Source organism: Capra hircus, chromosome 13 (assembly GCF_001704415.2).
Source record: "Capra hircus breed San Clemente chromosome 13, ASM170441v1, whole genome shotgun sequence".
Taxonomy (NCBI): Eukaryota; Metazoa; Chordata; class Mammalia; order Artiodactyla; family Bovidae; genus Capra; species Capra hircus.
The window spans coordinates 18,358,076-18,378,066 of record NC_030820.1 but is presented as its reverse complement, the minus strand read 5'-3'; the positions used below and the strand labels follow the sequence as shown (position 1 = coordinate 18,378,066).

The window sequence follows — 19,991 nt, the reverse complement described above, 5'->3', positions numbered from 1 at the left end:
CCGGGCCTTCCAGTGAACTCATTAATTAGGTCCTTCTCTCTTCCCAGTCCTCTCTCTCCTCAGGTGTTCAAATAAACAATCAATCATCCATTTCCATGTTTGCACAGATAGAGACGAGGAAATTTTCAACTGTCTCTAAATATAGGGGGAAAAAAATCACATCTGCTAGTAGACTTTTGAAAAACCCAGCTAGGTGAGTTTTCACAAGAATACTAAAGAGACACAGAGAACAGGAAGAAATATGCCTTTTATTAGAAGTCTCATATGTACAGGAAAGCTGTTCCTCACAGCACAGGGGAGGCTGTGAGGAAGAGCTGCTGTCGTCAGAGGTCACCACGCTTGCACCGGTCATATCATTTCAACATCGCCACGCTCCATGAACAAACAGAACTCTCATTACACAGAGATGCAAAAGAGACGCAGGAATGGGGACGGACCCCTCACATATTTTCCAAAAACAAATGGACACAAAAAATACAATGTGCCAGTAAAAAAAAAAAAAAAATTGGCATATCAGTACATGTCTTTTTTTTTTTTTTCTTTTTGTTAACACACAATACGCTGAGCTTTCATCTCAAGCTTTTTTTCACGTCGGGATTCGCAGGCACTTTAGCAATCCAGCCATGGTTTACAACAGGATGTTCAAACCAACAGATAAGATGGAAACACGGGAGCAAACCAGGTCCTCACGACCCACACGTACGTTAACGTAGCGACACAAGGGCAATCTTTCGTTATCACTGTTTGGGGACACCAGAATGTTCTGTGGGATGTGGAATGTCTGTCCTCTTATTTATCTTTTCTGTTTCATGGCAGAATTCTGTAGAAGCCTGATGGCATCACCAGGCAGGGAGATAGCAGGTGGATGAATAGACAAACATCAATTCCAATTGACTTTAAAAGCTGGAGACAGCAGGTGAGATTTTGGAATCCCAAAATGAGTGTTTGCCTGATCTTTGTCCCACACTATGCCCTTCTTGCCAACTCATCAAATAAAAACTAATTAAAAGGACAACTGGAAGGTACTGGGCCAGACGCTCATCCTGGGAGAATTCTTGCTCAAGCTATCGCCCCCTCCATGTCATGACACGCACCGGGCTGGTGGGCGAGCAGCCCCCTGCCCCACCGGGGCTGAAGCCCGTCTCCTATGTTCTCCACGCAGAGCTGTGATGACTCAACTCATGCGTGAGGGAATAGGACTAAACAAGGGTATTTATAAATGCAGACAGAATGATCACATCACTGATAACACTGAGTTATAAGGCAGTTACAAAAGGACCCCCCTGATAACCAGACAGTGTTGGAATATGGCTTAGCTTCTCTTAGATGAAGAAAATTCCCATTACAAGGAGCTGAGAAAGAAAAGGGAAACCATACTGGTCACAAAGGGTTAAAAATGACTGTGCTGGGAAGTACCACAGAGCCCCAGTTTCTGGTGTATGTCACCCAGTTTCATCCACCAGAGATGGAGATGTCACTTGGTCTGAGAAACTCAAAGGGGAAAACAAAGAGGGATCAACATCACCTGTGACTTCAGGATGATCTGTTGCCACAAGCTGCACAGGGCGGTAACACAAAGCCACGGGGTCTCCCAGGCTGGGCCAGGTTCCCAGCACCCAAGAGAGGAGGAGCGTAGGATGCCTTGAACAGGTGATTGTCACATGGCGGGAAATTCTTCCATGAAATAGACATGTGAAACACAGTGGCAAAGACATTAAGGCCTTCCATCAAACTGCCCACACTGCTTAAAGGCACTGATACCAGCAACAGAAATACTCCGCAGTACCACCAGGGTGTTAAAAAAAACTCCCGAATACAAGTCTTCGTAGGAAAGTGTCCTTTATTGCATGACACGAAGTGTCCGCTCTCCTCCTGCTCAGGAATAGAAGGGCCTCCCTTTCTCGGGAGTCTGGAGTCTGTTCAGCCTGGCGACCTGAGAAGGTGAGGGGGGCACGTCCTGCCGGAAGGGCCCCTTGGCGGAGATGTGACTGGGGTCCTGCACTTTCTTATATGAATCATAGTTGTTGAGCCCCTCGGGGGCCGGAGGTTGCTTCTTCATCTGCTGCTCCTTCCGCCTCTGCTCCTGGCGGAGCAGCTCCTGGGTCTCCAGCATGACCCTGGCGTTGAAGCCATGCCCGCCCAGATAGCCGTTCCGGGAACCTTGGTAGCTCGAGTACCTGGGGTTCTCCTTGGCACTCTGGAAGCCTTCCCCGGGAGGGTAGTTCTGCTCCCAAGAATCCTGGGAGACAGAGCTGGCGTTCTTCCTGCTTTGCCTAGGAAGCAAAGCCCAAGGTGAGTGTGAGTGTTGGGAAAAGGGGAGGCAGGGAGACGAAGGGGAAGAGTGGGGCGGGGGGGGGGGGGGAAGCCAGAATAGCATTTCTATATCTCAACAAACATCACAGTAAGTCCTCTATATATGAACCTTAAGTCACGAGCTTTCAGACATGCAAGCGCACGTTCGTGTGTCCAATCGCGTGTTGGTCCCCGTGTCTGGCGCACATTGCCATGTGCGTGCATCCTCTGTAAGCACCTGTGCTTCTGTGCACTTCGCTGTGCAGTACTGTAGAGTATGGTAGTACAGTATCTTTACTCCAGGCCCAGGATGTACGCAGACATCACCGGATCGTTTTGTCAAGAGGGTAGATAGAACTGAATCGAGCAAGGAATCAGAACCTGTGCCATCAGTGTCAGGCATGAGTGAGACTCCAGCTTGCCCTCCATCTCCTGTTGCTGATGACCCTTCAGCTCTACCATCTCCCACCTCCTCTTCCTGCTCCAGTCAGTAACTCTTCTTGCCTGTTCACTCCCCTGTATGCCAGCTGTTGTACTGGACTAATTTAGTTTTCAAGGTACTGTACTCTAAGAGTAAAAATGTTCTCTTTATTTTCCGTGTTTGTTGTTTATGTATTATTTGTGTGAAAAGTATTATAAACCTATTCCAGTACAGTACTATATAGCCGATTGTGTTAGTCAGGTACCTGGGCTAACTTTGTTGGACTTACGAACAAATGGGACTTTCAAACACACGCTCAGAATGGAACTCATTCATATGTTACTGGTAAGTATTGGGCTTCAGCTGATTCTCAGACATTGTGATAGGAGCTGAAGGATGGAAAGGTGACTGACTCCGGCAAGCTCAAGTCTGAGACAAGCCTGGATGAACAATGGCTGCCCAGGAGAGACAGCAAACAGACTCACAGCTACTCAGAAACAGGGTCTTCCTCCTGCGTCTGGGCGGGTGTGATCTGTTCCGCTTAGGGTAACAATATATCCTGCAATTTAGACTCATTGGCAGGATGCTCTATAGGGGTATTAGAGATTTGGCAGCTTCTGTACCAGCAATAATTGCTCGCTTTACAACATTACAATTCAATTCTAAACAAGCCAAACAAATATTTTACACAGCTGCCACCCTCATGCCAGAGATGCTAGCTAATATGAAGTACATGGAATGGATTACAATATGACTTCAGTTATGAAAGATTTAAGTCTAGACTCCTCTATGATTAAAAATGCAACAGGCAGTCCCTTAAAGCCGTGGCTTTCAAGTTACATATGTCAGCAACTGACTACCTCTGGAATACACGCTCATCAAGATTGCAGAACCTGGGTGTGTGAGGAGTAAGCACCATTTTCTGCCCACAGTATCCTCATCCAAGGCCAGGGTAACTTACTCATATTCTGTCACCCTGAGATGGGGAAATAAATCAGAGTCCTATAGAAATTTCAACTTCTTATCCTTTCTGCAATAAAGTTGTACATCATTTTCAGGAAACATTATTGTTTTGAAACATCTTTAATTTACTATCAAGTCTCTAGATGCTTTTATGAATTTACAATAAGATTGGCTATGATAAAGATTGGCTATGATTTTGTGCCAGAAAGACAGACATGCCCTAATTTTTTCGCCTTGAAAATGGAAGAGAGGGAGTGAGAATTGAGTCATAAAACAAAATATATTGCTTCATTTATCAATAAAAAAGTGATTCAGTGACAGTATGTATTGCTCAGCCTTTCACATCAACACACACAACATGACGGAGTGTTCAAAAAGACTCGGTAGGGGAAAAGTAAGGTCTATGCAGCATTGGGTCTCCCATAGGAATGAAGCCATTTGCATTTCTGAACATTCAGACGTGCCATCAATATGGCTGGGAGAAATCCTCCCATTTTCCATATGACCTAAAATGTAGCCAAGGGTATTCTCAATACGGAAGATGAACTACTGTTCAGAATCATCTCTGGCAATGACTGTTTAATGATGAATTAAACAGTCTAAAGTATATTCATCCTTGTAATGGGAATCAGGCCCTGGGTACAATCAGCTCAGGCAAGAATCCTTAGATTTGACGGAATAGTTTATTTGCCTAAAGCACTGATTATCTCCACTTAAAGAGTCATAAATTAATCTGCTCAGAGCTGTGAATGATGGAAAGTGCCAGCATGAAACCAAGGGATTTGATATTAATCATGAAACTTTAATTAAAACAACAAACTTGTTACTGATGTTATAGCAACAACATGGGATTCTTTCATGGGTTAGCTATCAATTTAAGGATAACTGGAGATAAGCTTCTTCAACCTTGGTCCACTGGGATCCACTAGTCCTGCCCATCCTGGTCCCCTGCATGAAGCCTGAGGCTTTGCTCCACGTGGTCATGGACTAGAAGTTGAATCATTCCAGGAAGACAGAGTCTTTTTGTACTAGGACACATTGAAAATTCATTAACAGTTTGTTTGGGATGGAGACTATGACAAAGTGGGAAAAAGAATTTCTTGTAGATAAAATTTTCTTCAGATTAAACAGTTCAGAGAGAAGGAAGAAAACCTCCCTGAGGTTTGAAGTAAGACATGTGGGGAAAGTTCATACACACAGATGTGTACACGTGGACACATGTACATACATACACACACTACCTTGGAAAGGAAGCTAGTGTATCAGCAAGCTCTTGATTAAAGAACAGGACAAGAAACGAGCAGGTTGTAGAGAAACACGAGAAAGCAGCAGACAGTAAGTTTCCTCCACTTACTGGAAGATGAGGCACGCAGGCATGGGGAACAGTGGGAGACCGGCTGGGTGTCCCAAGGACATGGATCCAGCCCTGGGTCTGCACATGCAGCTGTGAGCCTGGGAAAGCTCTCTATTCTGGGCTCAGGTGGCTTCCTCAATGCAACAGACAGAATCTCTAACCTCATAGGATTATGGGGAGCAATAAAAGAAATCACATCTGTAAAATGCTCACAAAAGTGTAGCATATACAGCTCATGGGTGACCAATCAGTGACTTTGCCTCCAATGATTAGGCTCTGAGTTTTGGGGGAGCATTTTTCTGACCAAAGAAGAAAATAAACAAAAAGATTAGCATTTTGTCTTTCGGGACAGAAGGGTTGGTACAGATCAAGGAGCAAAGAAAGGCACCAAAGACAAACTGGAGAATCTTCACTCAGAGAAGCAACTCACAAACACGGCCCAGAGTGAGAACCAGAAGCAACCCTTCCACCGTCCCAGGGTCGCTCAAAGGCCACCAATGACCACGGGGGCAACAAAGCATCATTTCTTCCAGTGAATCTTTACGACCAACACACAGGTTTGTTGGGTCCTGGAATGAGCTCGCTGGAGATGCCTGAGGCCACCCAAAGCCCACGCCCGGGTTTGGCAATAATCGCCTCTTGGTGATTATGTCTGAAGACCACCCTCACATAGAGGACACCCAGAAAAGCCCCCACACCTGAGGAAAGCTGTCAGGCATCACATTGAGGAGGGCACAGGGGGATGAAGACAGAGCTGGGCTGACAAGGTGACAAGCAGTGGAGACACATAATACATGGGCATGGTGGGGAGACTGAGTCAGGGCACGGAGACACAGCCAGGAAACGAGGAGGATGAGCAAGAAACCACCAACGGCAGGAGGAAAGCTGGAGAGGAAACAGACGGTGGGAAAAGGGAAGAGAGAAAAACATCCCCCAAGGGTCTTGAATACACTTTTTTATCAGTGACTATGACCCAACCTACTTCTACTGCTCAGATTTAGAGCTGCCTTTTGGATACTACAACTTCTGTGGTAGCTCAGACTATAAAGAACCTGCCTGCAATGCAGGAGACCTGGGTTCAATCCTTGGGTTAGGAAGATCCGCTGGAGAAGGAAACGGCGACTCACTCCAGTCTTCTTAACCTGGAGAATTTCATGGACAGAGGAGCCTGGTGGGCTACAGTACATGGGGTTGCATAGAGTCGGATGCAACTGAGCGACCAACACTTTAACACTTTGGATACTAAGGAATAAAGCTAGAAATTTTAAAAAGGGTTTTTTTAAAAAGAGAGTAAAACAGAAAAAAGAAAACTAATTTAGGAATTTGAAAAAAAAAATCCGCTTCCAGTTAAGGATTGAGTGTTGGGCTGATCGGGTCTCCTTGCCCCACTGATCTCGTGTTACCACCTGGCTAGTGTTTCTCACTGACATTTCACAGTGGAACCTGAATTCAGCCTAGAGGTCTCCATAATCACGGCAAGACTTCACAAACCCCTCTGGTGAGTATACAGCCCTCTAATTCAAACCACCTCATCTAGCGTGCCTGATCCCAAGTCCTGACCATTTGTTTTCTCTTATGCTCCACTTTGCAACTGACCTCTGTGTGTGTGTGTGAAATCTTTTTGGTATCGAATGCCACAGCGACTTGTTTAGACCAAACTCTGTCAATTGTCCATATCCAAAGAGCAGAGGTCAAGTGTCTGAAAAACATCATATGTCAGAAACTGGGATTTGCTTCTAGTTCATGTGGGTCACAGCCCCCTCAACTTCCCTCCAGCCTCTAGCTGAGTGAGGTGGCTCTGCAAGGAACCAAGCTGTGTGCAAGACCCCGAGTTTCTGATTTCCTCAATCAGAGGTGCACACTGCGGAGTTACGGTTGACCCGTGAACTGTGTTTGTTCGACTGCATGAGTCCCTTATACGTGGATATTTTCCAATAATGAATACCTCAGGACAACACGTCTGTGGTTGGTTGAATCTGAGGATACAGAGAAGCCATGGATGGAACCACGGATATGGAGGGCAGACTACAGTAAGTCCCCTACATACAAACGGGTTCCGTTCTGAGAGCGTGTTCAGGAGTCCAATTTGTTCGTAAGTCTGACAAAGTTAGCCTAGGTACCCAACTAACACAATTGGCCTTGTAGTGCTGTACTGGAATAGGTTTATAATACTTTTCACATAAATAATATATAAAAAACAAACACACAAAATAAAGAAATCATTTTAAACCTTACAGTACAGTACCTTGAAAAGTACAGTAGTTTAGTACAACAGCTGGTATACAGGGACTGGCAGGGAGTGAATGGCAAGAAGTTACTGACGGGAGGAGGAAGAGGAGCTGGGAGATGGTAGAGCTGAAGGGTCATCAGCAACAGGAGACGGAGGGCAAGCTGCAGTTTCACTCAAGCCTATTGTTGATGGAACGCATATTTGCATCTTTGAAGGCTCACAACTTGAAGATTTGTATGTAGGGGACTTACTGTAAAAGTTACATGCAAATTACACCCCCCACACACACACACCTGTACTCTCTAAAAGGAGTGAAGACGGTGTAGAGGTCGACCAGTCCCTGCACGCCTAAACTCACGGCACTCTTTCTTTTCAAGGTTTCTACTTTTCTCCTATCCACACAGAATAGAATGGCTAACCAGAAGGAAGCTGCAGTTGACCAAAGGGCAAGTTCTGTTTCTTAGGGAATCACTGACTGACAGCAGTGGTCCCACAGCAGCAAGCCTCAGGTCTATGGCGTCCTCTTCAGAGGAGAGGTGGGAGAGAGGCATGGGGTGGGGTGCAGAAGAGGGTCACCAGTGGACATGCAGAGGGGTACGCCAGGATGAAAAGATCGGTTTGGAGGACCGAGTAGCTTTGGAAGGTGAGCAGGAGAAACCCAGTGGATGTACTTGCTTCTCTCTTATCCTCTTCCTGAGGATGAAGCCCCAGGTCTCCCCCTATCTTCCCGCCAGGCCCTCCCACCCCTGTCCCTCCCCTTCTCGAGTCCTGGACATTTCTCTTCTCACTTCTTCTCACACACTTTATGAGAGCTCTCCCCCATCCCTTAAAAAATAATCTCAAACACAACTAAAATACAGGAAGCCAAACGTTTGGCCAAGAAGACCACAGCCCCTTGAGCTTTTACACTAGTTACACCTGTCCTTTTGGAGAACTCTAGATTCACAAGGTCCACTTATGCTAGCTACCACCGAGCCGTGCAAAGTAAAAGTTCTGTTTCCATTTCTTAGTGGAGGAATCTGTCTCCGGCCCCACAGGTCACAGAACAAACACCAGATCCCAGGTTGGACCCCTAAGCCCCGTCCTTGCGGGGAGCAGGTCACTTCACTTTCCAGGAGGGAGCTGTCAGCTGGGGATGCTGGCATCTCCTGAAACACCTTCCTGCCTGGTCCCCCCTGCCAGGCAGTGGTGTGGCCAAGTAAGCCACGGTTCCCACGATTTATGAGCGGTTCCTCGGAGGTGGAAAAGCCAGTGCACTGGGAAGGAGGGATTTCCCAAGGGACAGGGACAGGGCTTGGGGGGGGGGGGGCGGGGTTGGCGCGTACCGGGGAAGCGAGCTGTACTGACGCTGGGCCTGCTGGAAGCTCTCGCGCTCCTCCTCCCGCTGCCGCTGCATCTGCACCTCCACCGACACCGAGTGTCGCCCGCTCTGCGCTGACGGCCTGGAGTTGGGCTGCAGGAGAGAACGCAACACAGGTCACGGGGAAGGAACTCCGAACAGCACAGGACTTGGTGACTCTTTCAGTTCTCAGAGGCCGACAGGGAAACAATATGTGACTCCGTGAGTTTTTTAAAAATCGAGTGCAGCTTTCTCAAGAGGCACCTTTTTGGTCTTGTGAGCCCCAAATACCCCATCATCCTAAATTTTAATTACGGCCTTAGAATGGTTTAAAATTGAGAGATCCACCTTTCTAGTCTGCCTAGTGAGGCTTGGTAAATATAGACATCAGACACTAGTTTACATCCCTTGTGTCAATTCAGTTCAGTTCAGTCGCTCAGTCGTGTCCGACTCTTTGCGACTCCATGAATCACAGCACCCCAGGCCTCCCTGTCCATCACCAACTCCCTGAGTTCACTCAAACTCACGTCCATCAAGTGGGTGATGCCATCCAGCCATCTCATCCTCTGTTGTCCCCTTCTCCTCCTGCCCCCAATCCCTCCCAGCATCGGAGTCTTTTCCAATGAGTCAACTCTTCGCATGAGGTAGCCAAAGTATTGGAGTTTCAGCTTTAGCATCATTCCTTCCAAAGAACACCCAGGGCTGATCTCCTTTAGAATGGACTGGTTGGATCTCCTTGCAGTCCAAGGGATTCTCAAGAGTCTTCTCCAACACCACAGTTCAAAAGCATCAATTCTTCGGTGCTCAGCCTTCTTCACAGTCCAACTCTCACATCCATACATGACCACAGGAAAAACCATAGCCTTGACTAGATGGACCTTTGTTGGCAAAGTAACGTCTCAGCTTTTCAATATGCTATCTAGGTTGGGCATAACTTTTCTTCCAAGGAGTAAGCGTCTTTTAATTTCATCCCTTGTATAGAAAGCAAATATAGGGGAACAACCCTTCTTGGAACACTAGGATAGTTTGTGGGAAGCTTCTGCACAGTACAGAGAGTGCAGCTCGATGCTCTGTGATGACCTGGAGGGGTAAGATGAGGTGGGGAAGGGAGCCAAGAGGGAGGGGATGTATGTATATACATAGCTGATTCATTTCCTTGTACCGCAGAAACTAACAACATTGTAAAGCAACTTTAGCCCAATTTTAAAAGTGCCCAAAACATAAAAATTTGCTTCAATAATTCACAACAGTAGGAAAGTCCCAGGCTGTACACTGGAAGGTCGGCCATGCTGGTGAAGCTTTCAGCAGTCATGCGTCTCAGTATAGCAGCAGGACGCAGCGGAGCTGATTTCCCTTTTGTTAAAGAATGACAGTTAAATTTTGAACTGAGATTAGCTGAAACTAGGCACAGTTCAACTGGAATTCCATCACTTCCACTAGCTTTGTTCGTAGTGATGCTTTCTAAGGCCCACTTGACTTCACATTCCAGGATGTCTGGCTCTGGGTGAGTGATCACACCATCGTGATTATCTTGGTCGTGAAGATTTTTTTGTATAGATCTGCTGTGTATTCTTGCCACCTCTTCTTAATATTTTCTGCTTCTGTTAGGTCCATACCATCTCTGTCCTTTATCGAGCCCATCTTTGCATGAAATGATACCACCCCTATGGCAGAAAGTGAAGAGGAACTAAAAAGCCTCTTGATGAAAGTCAAAGCGGAGAGTGAAAAAGTTGGCTTAAACCTCAACATTCAGAAAACGAAGATCATGGCATCTGGTCCCATCACTTCATGGGAAATAGATGGGGAAACAGTGGAAACAGTGTCAGACTTTATTTTGGGGGGCTCCAAAATCACTGCAGATGGTGACCACAGCCATGAAATTAAAAGACACTTACTCCTTGGAAGAAAAGTTATGCCCAACCTAAACAGCATATTGAAAAGCAGAGACATTACTTTGCCAATAAAGGTCCATCTAGTCAAGGCTATGGTTTTTCCAGTAGTCATGTATGGATGTGAGAGTTGGACTGTGAAGAAAGCTGAGCACCGAAGAATTGATGCTTTTGAACTGTGGTGTTGGAGAAGACTCTTGACAGTCCCTTGGACTGCAAGGAAATCCAACCAGTCCATTCTGAAGGAGATCAGCCCTGAGATTTCTTTGGAGGTGATGATGCTGAAGCTGAAACTCCAGTACTTTGGCCACCTCATGAGAAGAGTTGACTCATTAGAAAAGACTCTGATGCTGGGAGGGATTGGGGGCAGGAGGAGAAGGGGACGACAGAGGATGAGATGGCTGGATGGCATCACTGACTTGACGGACGTGAGTCTGAGTGAACTCCAGGAGTTGGTGATGGACAGGGAGGCCTGGTGTGCTGTGATTCATGGGGTCGCAAAGAGTCGGACACAACTGACCGACTGAACTGAACTGAACTGAGGCACAGTTCACCCGGAGAAGGCAATGGCACCCCATTCCAGTACTCTTGCCTGGAAAATCCCATGGATGGAGGAGCCTGGTGGGCCGCAGTCCATGGGGTCGTGAAGAGTCGGACACGACTTAGTGACTTCACTTTCACTTTTCACTTTCATGCACTGGAGAAGGAAATGGCAACCCACTCCAGTGTCCTTGCCTGGAGAATCCCAGGGATGGGGGAGCCTGGTGGGCTGCTGTCTATGGGGTCGCACAGAGTCGGACACGACTGAAGCGACTTAGCAGCAGCAGCAGTTTCTTAGACAACTAAGGAGTTAGAGTTGGACACGACTGAAGTGACTTAGCAGCAGTAGCAGCATCAGGCACAGTTCACCATATTCAGGTCTTCTGTGGCAGCCACCGTGGCAGCCACATGCAAACAGAATAGCTTATCCAAAGAATAAATCTGCAAGCTAATAGCTCCTGGAACTGGTTGTGAAATAATACACTTTGCCTCAGTTATTAAGAAATGGCATTTTTACCCAGGTTAATTATATGTTACAGAGAAACAGTCAATCCTTCTGGCTAAATACTTCATGCAGCAGGTCGTCTGCTGATAGCTGCCACTGAATGAAACCAGATACTGGGGGAGTGTATGGTGCTGGGCCATTGTGCCTGCTTTAGCTTCTGCCAATGGCTTTGAGCTTGCCTTTACGATGGTACATTTTGAAAGCAGCTCCACTCAAAAGAGGCAACGATGCCTCTAACTTTACAAACACCCAACAAAGGTTGATCATAGCCATCAATGGCACGCACTCTTAAGTAACCCTTTTTGGCACTCATCAACCTCTGTCCTCTTTGTGTTATGCAACATTGTGCAATAGATTTATTCCAAACAAAGAATGTCTGTGATAAACAAGTTATTGATTTTTTTTTAGAGCTGAAAGCAATAGCAGACTTGGACTCGATAATCACTTTCTAAAATAAGAGTCTCAGCACTCATTTGGAGCCTGGAAAGATAACACGTAGGCTTGTTCCTTAAAGAGTGGTTCCTCTGGTGGCTTTTGTGCAAAGAGAAAGGCAGTAACCTCTATTGTCCCCTTCTGCCTGGCCAGCATATCCCATTTGTTGGTAAGCAATAATGAAGCAATATGCAGGACAAAATTTCAAAGCATATGGGCATCGTCAGCGAGCATATTAAAAATATCCCGATACAAAAATAATATGTGAAGAGATTAGACTTTACGATACCCTAGTCTCTACTAGTGGATGTTTATAACCACACACATTGGAACAAATGTGTGTTCGGAGACACACTCCACAACACGGTTCAAATAACATCCGTGGTGCCTTCAGCAAAGAAAACATGTTGCCGAATGAGTTCTGCTTATGCAAACAAAGCATGAAGCAATTGTTCGCCAACAACATTAAGGAGACAAACAGTTTCTTCCGTGACCCTGGATGAGGCTGGCCCAGAACAGTGCTGTGGTGATCTGTTGTTGGTGGGGAGCCCGGGGAAGGGCCAGTGGACAGGAAAAGTGAAGCAAGAAAATATGCCTTCAAAAAGAACCCCATTTTCATTTCATTTACACTCAGCCTAAGCTACACACATGTGTCAAACAGTCTTGAAAGACCTGGCATTCTGCTGCAAGATTTACTAACCAGCTTTTCAAGCTCACGCTGTTCTATGACACGCTGCTTGTGGAGTTGTGAAAAGAAAATGCAAGGTCTTGTAGAAATTTCAGGTGTATTTTTAAGTTGCTTCTCCCAGAGTCCTGAAAATATGATACTGATGGAGGGAAGAAAAAAAGTTGAAGGGCTTTTGTTTCCCCCACTGTGTGTTTTCTGGGACTGTTCACCTCCAACCTTATCAGTGGTATATCTCAGTGCATCTGGATGAATCCCAGTAATGAAATTATCATCGAGTGGGATCTGAAAACTTAGAATGAGGGAAGGAGTCTGGAATCAGCAAACTGACAGATTTCATTGTTTGCTTCACTCTGATGAAATACACACCCTAGCCTTGCTATTAATATTTTACTCTCTCTTTTCAGAGTGTGTGAAAGAGTAGGTTATTAGAAAGAATCACCCTTATCTTTAGGATGAAAGTTGACTGGGCCACAGATATCCAGGGAGACTGTGCGCATGATGGACCCAGAGCAACAGTGAAAGAAGTTTGTCCTGGCCCATTCTCTACTTAGGCTGCATCAAAAATAATCGGATTCATGATTTCAACGAAGATCTCATAAAAATGTGAATTGTGGAAACAGTATTACCACCAGGAACCCTGACTTTAAGACACTGGGGTTTTGTGGTTTCCATCCCAATGGCAGAAAGAGAATAGAACAGAAACAGAAACAGCAGAAATAGAAATATCTAGAGTCCAAAATCACAAAAATAAAGACAGAAATGAAGAAAGAGATCATGTGTAACCCCAGAGAGAAGGGAATGTTTTCAGATAAAACGGCAACTACAGTGACAAAGCGGTATCTATATGGGGAAACACATAGGCAAAGCATCATTGTAATGATTCTAGAGATTCACCAGATAACAAGACAGCAGCTCTGTTTAAGAGAGCAAATTATAAATAACCCTGGCCTTGTTTGCGATGAAACGGGTGACAAGCAATGACCTTTTAAGGAAAAAAAATAGCCAAGGTTGCCACAGCCATAATAATGATAGAGGTTGTAAGACAGAAGTAAATACATGATTACCTCTTACACAATATGCTGGAAAACCACGGCTACGTGACTCTCTTCATGGCTTATGTTTAAAAACCACCAGTCAAGACTATGCAGGTTGTTTTGGTAAATGAGCTGCAAAGTACTTGTGTTTATCATGATTATGAAGAGATTTTACTACTTATATTATATTTAAAAATTATATAAAAACTTGAAAGTTGCACAATTTTGGTATTACTTACTGCTGCTGCTGCTGCTGCTGCTAAGTCACTTCAGTCGTGTCCGACTCTATGCGACCCCATAGACAGCAGCTCACCAGGCTGCCCCCTGCCTGGGATTCTCCAGGCAAGAACACTGGAGTGGGTTGCCATTTCCTTCTCCAATGGAGGAAAGTTAAAAGTGAAAGTGAAGTCACTCAGTCGTGTCCGACTCTTAGCGACCCCATGGACTGCAGCCTTCCAGGCTCTTCTGTCCATGGGATTTTCCAGGCAAGCCTTCTCCTATTACTTACTAGTGTAGAACAAACTGTGAAAATCTCTTCTGTGTACTATTTCAGTAAATTAAGAAATGCTTTGGCATTTCTCTCCATTAAGTAAAATCATCCTTATTTTTCCAAATTAAAAAAGATAATACATAAAAATAAAAATACAAAGCCCAAACTGTTAATATACTAAATAAAGAACAAAAATAAATACACACCCTACAAGTTTCAGAACTGATTAGAACTAGGTGATATTATAAGACTTTTAGAGCTTCATGTAAAAAAGTGCCTCATGAATAAAATTCATTAGTTCTATTAACATTTACATAAAGTATTTAATAATTTTAAATACACTAATTTTTCTTCTTATAGATAAGAAAAAGCCTGTAAGAATATGTGTGTGTTCTTTTGTATGTATTCACACATATTTGTAATAGTCTTGTAAGTGATTATTTGGGGTGGGTTTTCTTTTACTTAAATTATGAATAACAAAGTTTTCAGCTCTGTAATGACCTAGAAGGTATAGATGTGGGGAGGTGGGAGGGGATATGTATATACATATAGCTGATTCATGTTATTATACAGCAGAAACTAACACAACATTGTAAAGCAATTATACTCCAATTAAAAATTTTTTTTTCAAATTTTCACATATGTCCAGGGCATGTAGAGCGAGCAAAAATAAAATGCAAAGTCTGTATGCTTTGGATGAAAGCCTGTGATGAAGATGATGGCAATGAAGATGGCAATAATAACACAGAGAACAATGATATCCCTTGAGATTTAAAGTTCTCATTTTAGCGATTCAAATATACTGTGATCCTAGTATGAATTCCATCTTCCGATAACAAAAGGTCACTGAATCATGTTAAGGGTGTAAGTTTTTGACTCTGTTTAAAAGTGGCCATTGCTAACACTGGTAAATGATTTTCTATTGCGGACTTAATTGCCAACTTCTAATCCAAACAAAGTTAACTTTTGCCTCTGGATCCTGTCCTCCCAGCCCTCCTCCCCTCTACCCATCACACACTGTACTGACACAGCTATCGATTGAACTCTGTGGGTTCTGAATGTTGAAAAGCTTAATTGCTACTAATGATGTGAGTAATGGTTGAAAAATGGCAGTGCATACCAATTTCCCTCATCAAGATTTTATAAATATGTGTTTTGGTCTTAACACACTATTTGTCTTCTTCTCATCTTTCCCAACCACGGCTAGGATCTGGTTTCCCGTTGGAATCAGCAGATAGGTTGAAAATAAAGGAGCAGCCTTCCAGCGTCACTGATGGGAGGCAGGCAGCCTCGTGCACTTCACCACCAGAGGGCTCCTTGGGTATAACAGCCCTCAGGTCATGGGACTCCAAGAAAGAGGGCTGCGCTGCAGCAGCACAAGGACACCCCTCCACGACTCCAGGGCACCCCTTCGCTGCAAGAATGGCTCCCTCCAGGTGGATTTCCAAGGGAGGTGATGGGCACCCAATGTGAACTGGAGTCAAACTCCACACAGTAAGGCTGTCAACTAGGAAGGCATTTCCTGAGTCCACGCGTGGAGGCCTGCTAGGAGGGGATCACAGCAGATGCCTATAAGTCTTAAGAAAGAGGAAGACAAAAAGAGAACCATCATTTCCTCAAACTCCCCTGGTCCAGGGAAGGCAGTCTAGGGGTGTAGGATGGCTGTGCAGTCTGACCAGCCCTCTAATTAAAGCAGGTGAGATGCTAAAGTGGTAAAAGGAGCCAATGAAAGTCCAAGGTAGGGGTGCCCTGACGGTCCAGTGCCTAAGACTCTGTGCACCCAATACACGGGTCCTGGATTCAGTCTCTGGTCAGGGAACCAGACTCCACGTGCCTTCACTAAAGACCCTGCATGCTGCAACGAAGATCGAAAATCCCAAGTGCTGCCACTACCCGGCCCGGCCAAGTACTTAAGTAAATAAACGCGGAAAACAGAAGTTTCTTTAAAAACAAAAGTCCAAAGTGGGAAAATGGAGAAAGGAGCAGATTTTGTTTTGTCTGAGGACAGACAGCTAGGAAGAAAGCTTGGGGGAGAAGAGGATTTTCACATTGTGGAGGATCAATTTTCTATCTGAAGGACTAAACTACTTTCAGTCCCTACCCACCCAGGATGGAAAGGATTTAGCAATAGAGCTATTAAAGGCTCCATTATCCCATCCATCAACCGTCTCAGTCAGTGAGTCTGCTGTGGGCAACAGTCAGGTATCTGCAAAGTTTTAACAGCATACTGTACTTAGGTCTGCAGCCTGCAATTTAATTCTTTTAAAAGCAACACACTAAGTCCTGTCCATATCTGAGCTCTGTGATAATAACCCTAACCTCAGCTATTGTTCCATTATCTTAAGAAAGATTTAAAGCAGCTTGCTGCTTTATTTATGCTGCACCTGGCACTTCGTGGGGAAGAAGTTGCTTTTCCTGCTTCTTCTTCTTTTACTCAACTTGGGAGATAACTCACTTCAATTATGGAGCTAAGGAAATTTTCTAGGCCTCTGCTCATCCAAAGACCCTTTGTGCCAAAAATTAGCTCCCTCCGGCCCAAATGTTATTTTGAACAAAAGCCCGGGAACAGGTGCATTCTGTGGTGCTAGAGTCAAGAGAACATTTTGAAAAATGGGAGAGTTAAAAAGGACCACTTGGAGGAATTTTCTGTAGCATCTCTCTCTGTGTGTGAAGTCATTGGCTTGGGTATTTTTCTGTATGATATATCTGACTGCACTGCACATGTGGGCATTTCCAACAAGCAGGACAATTTCAGCTAATATGGTCTAAGTTGTACCCACAGCTTGAAGATGTGCTTGTGGTTCCTTAACACTAAAATGATTTCAAACAGTTCCAGTAGGTGAGCTCATGGTCTCATCTTTTCCAAATACAGTGATCTTTCAAGGTCAGAATATATATGAGAAGAGAATAAACAGTCCAAGATACTCAAAATTCTTTTTGTAAAACAGATAATAAAAACCATAGACCATGCTACATTCTGAACAACTGAGCAGCTCTTCCTAAGGCAACAATGAGAATTGGTATGAAAATTAGCACACTACATAGAATTACTGTCACTTGAAGCTCATTTACATGATCTGTAGAATGGGGAGTACCCAGCAAGATCCCAACTGTTTGAAAATGAAAAAATATACAAATAAAGTCAATTTGTGACCCACAATTTAGGAAATTATTCCATTCCCAAGGTAATCAGCCTGTCATCCAAATAATTCCCAGCTCAATAGGAAAAGATCTTACAAGCCAAGCGGTCCATCTGAAGTTGCTATGGCATTTTTGATACACAATAATTTGGCCTATGAACTTCAGTAGTTGAGTTTCCTAATATATAAGATAGTCTCAAATTTCCAACATGATTGCTCATATTCAATAGATAACATAGAAATATATGCCAAAATGTTCATGTCCTACATTAAAAGAAAACTTAGAAAGATATCAAATGGATACCAAATTGTTGCCACATCTCTCAGTACAAAACTTCTAGACCTAAGGAGTAGGAAATGCTCATTTTGCTTCCAACAAACCTGTAGAGACATGATGTTACTATCCAGAAATAATTCCAATTAATCTTAGGTCCCAAAGATGGGTTCCTCTGTTTCTCAAAGTTATATATTTGAAATATCTTTCAACTTAAAAGATGTGTTCTTTCAAGCTTTTTGTGCACACCCACAACCAACTTGGGTGTGGTTCCTTTGTCTTCAAATGTCCCTTCTTTTCGCTATCAAGACTGCATGCAGCATCCCTTCTTTTGTATCAGCTTGATTCTAGGATTCTAAGGGCTTTCTTTCTTTGTTTTCCCGAGCTAAACACAATAATAAACAGAACATAATGAACACTCAAGAAATTTGATGAGTTAAATAATTAACTTTAGAATAAAACATGCTGCTTGGAAATTCACACACCCAGGTAAAGTAAAATGGCGCAACACTGCCCCTGCTGGGCTGGAGCTCTATAGAGCTGGGGGTATGAGAACCATTTTCATACGTCTATCCCTTCAGGCTGCACTGGCCTCATTCTTCCTTTCAGCACCTTTGTGAAAATATACATAGTTAAGGATGTTTATCCCACAACACAAAGAGGTCGGCTTTAAGAAGCCTAACAGGACTAGGTTGAGTCATTAAGCCAAACAATAGAAGTAAATGAACATAATTCCATCCTGTTGCTACATGGGAATGACTCATTTTACTTACCATCTAGGAAAATAAACTACATATTATTAATAGTGATATTGTTGCAGAGGACAATTAGATTTTCATAGGTATTTACATGTTTTATAAACTCTCAAAGTCGGCTACCGTTGATTTCTTCCAGGATGCAGTTCTCATATTGTCTCTTCTAAGGCCCCTATCTTTCTCACCTGAGCCAAGGTGAGGTCCTTCAAACTGGGATGACTTCTCCAATTTTCCCTTCTTTCATTTACAAAATGAAAGTTCTACAAACTCCAACTTGATCACCAAATTCCAGATAATAATGTCTATGGGTTTCTGGCTTTGTGTGGAATGTACTAACCATGTTGGATTTTAGGTCCAAAGAGGACCTCAGCAATGCTCTAAACTCTGGAGCAGGGCTTCTCATGGGTGGTCCATGGACCACACTTGGAGAAGCTCTGAACCGTGGCTGCAGTCACCTGGGTCCACGGAGACCTCTGTATGCAACCGAGGAGCTCTACTGATAGCTGCTTTACACACCCAGCTTCCTTTTAAATGTTTATTCTAACAAAAGGTTTAGTAACTGACACTCAATCAGCTACTGTAATCCCCTTGGTTTACAAATAAGAAAACTGATGCCTGGAGAAAAAAAATTAAAATTATTTTCTGACCTGGCTAGTGGGCCAGCATTCTGTTCTGATACCATCCATGTTCAGACTTTCCAACTAGCATGGAAAGCTCCTACCATCTTCCCATGTTTGTCTCTCCTTCCGTACAATATGACCACACTCAGTTCTGTGTCCAGCCTTTTCTCATTCTCCCTTCTCATTCTCCCAAATATTGAGTGTAATCATATTCCCGACACAGTGAACTGAACTCTTTCACTTTTGGGACCCTAATCACTCCTCTGCTTTAGGAATTTACATGCATGGATGGGACACCTTTGATCCCAACACCATCCAGATGTTCCAAGACTCCAAAAACACACTCTTTTGACCACAGCCTCCTAGGCTTCATAATCCTAGACTGCTGATACCCCGCCCCCACTCCAGCATCCTCTCAGGCTGTCGTGGCAACACCTCCCTGAGCTGCACTGACCACCTTTCCAGCCGGGGCAGTGCTCCACCAGCATCCTCCCCAGGCTTGCCTTCCTTCACTTTCTGCCATGTCTGTCTTGCCATTCCTCATCATGGGATTAATCTAAAAAATTATTTTGCTAAATAACAAGGTCCTACTATATTGAACTCTATTCAATATCCTGTGATAAACTATAATGGAAAAGAATGTGAAAAGAATGTATAAATATAACTGGATCATTTGCTGTACAGCAGAAATGAATACAACACTGTAAATCGACTCTATTTCAATAAAATAAATTAAAAATAATTATTTTTCTATTCCCAGCCCTTAAAGTGTTGTTGGCTATGATCCCACCACCATGTGGACTAGACTTAACTAATACATTACTTCAGCTAGATTCTCCTGCCTCCAGCAGCCTATTTACTCATTTCTAATTGACCTCTCCCTCAAGTTTTCAGAGTCTTCACAATTCCCATCATCTTGAACCCCCAAATCTGCTTCAGCACCTCACATCCGCACATGGGCTATCATCTTTAAGACAAAACACAAGATCAGAGCTTAAATCTGGGGCTGGATTGGGGAGGATTAA

At 44.1% G+C, this 19,991-nt stretch overlaps 1 protein-coding gene across 19 annotated transcripts in view; it reads right to left on the bottom strand.

The window, feature by feature from the left end:
- PARD3 (par-3 family cell polarity regulator) overlaps positions 229–19,991 on the bottom strand; it is a 573,907-nt gene continuing 554,144 nt past the window's right edge. For 10 of the 19 annotated variants that reach the window (XM_018057050.1, XM_018057051.1, XM_018057059.1 and 7 more), the window contains 2 exons: positions 8,586–8,713; positions 1,827–2,273 (listed from right to left, as the gene is read on the bottom strand). In XM_018057050.1, coding sequence (XP_017912539.1) covers positions 1,877–2,273; positions 8,586–8,713 — 525 coding nt within the window. In that variant the 3' untranslated portion in view covers positions 1,827–1,876. Of the gene's footprint in view, positions 2,274–8,585; positions 8,714–19,991 lie in introns of all 19 variants that reach the window. The other 9 variants (XM_018057068.1, XM_018057069.1, XM_018057055.1 and 6 more) reach the window with 3 other exon arrangements.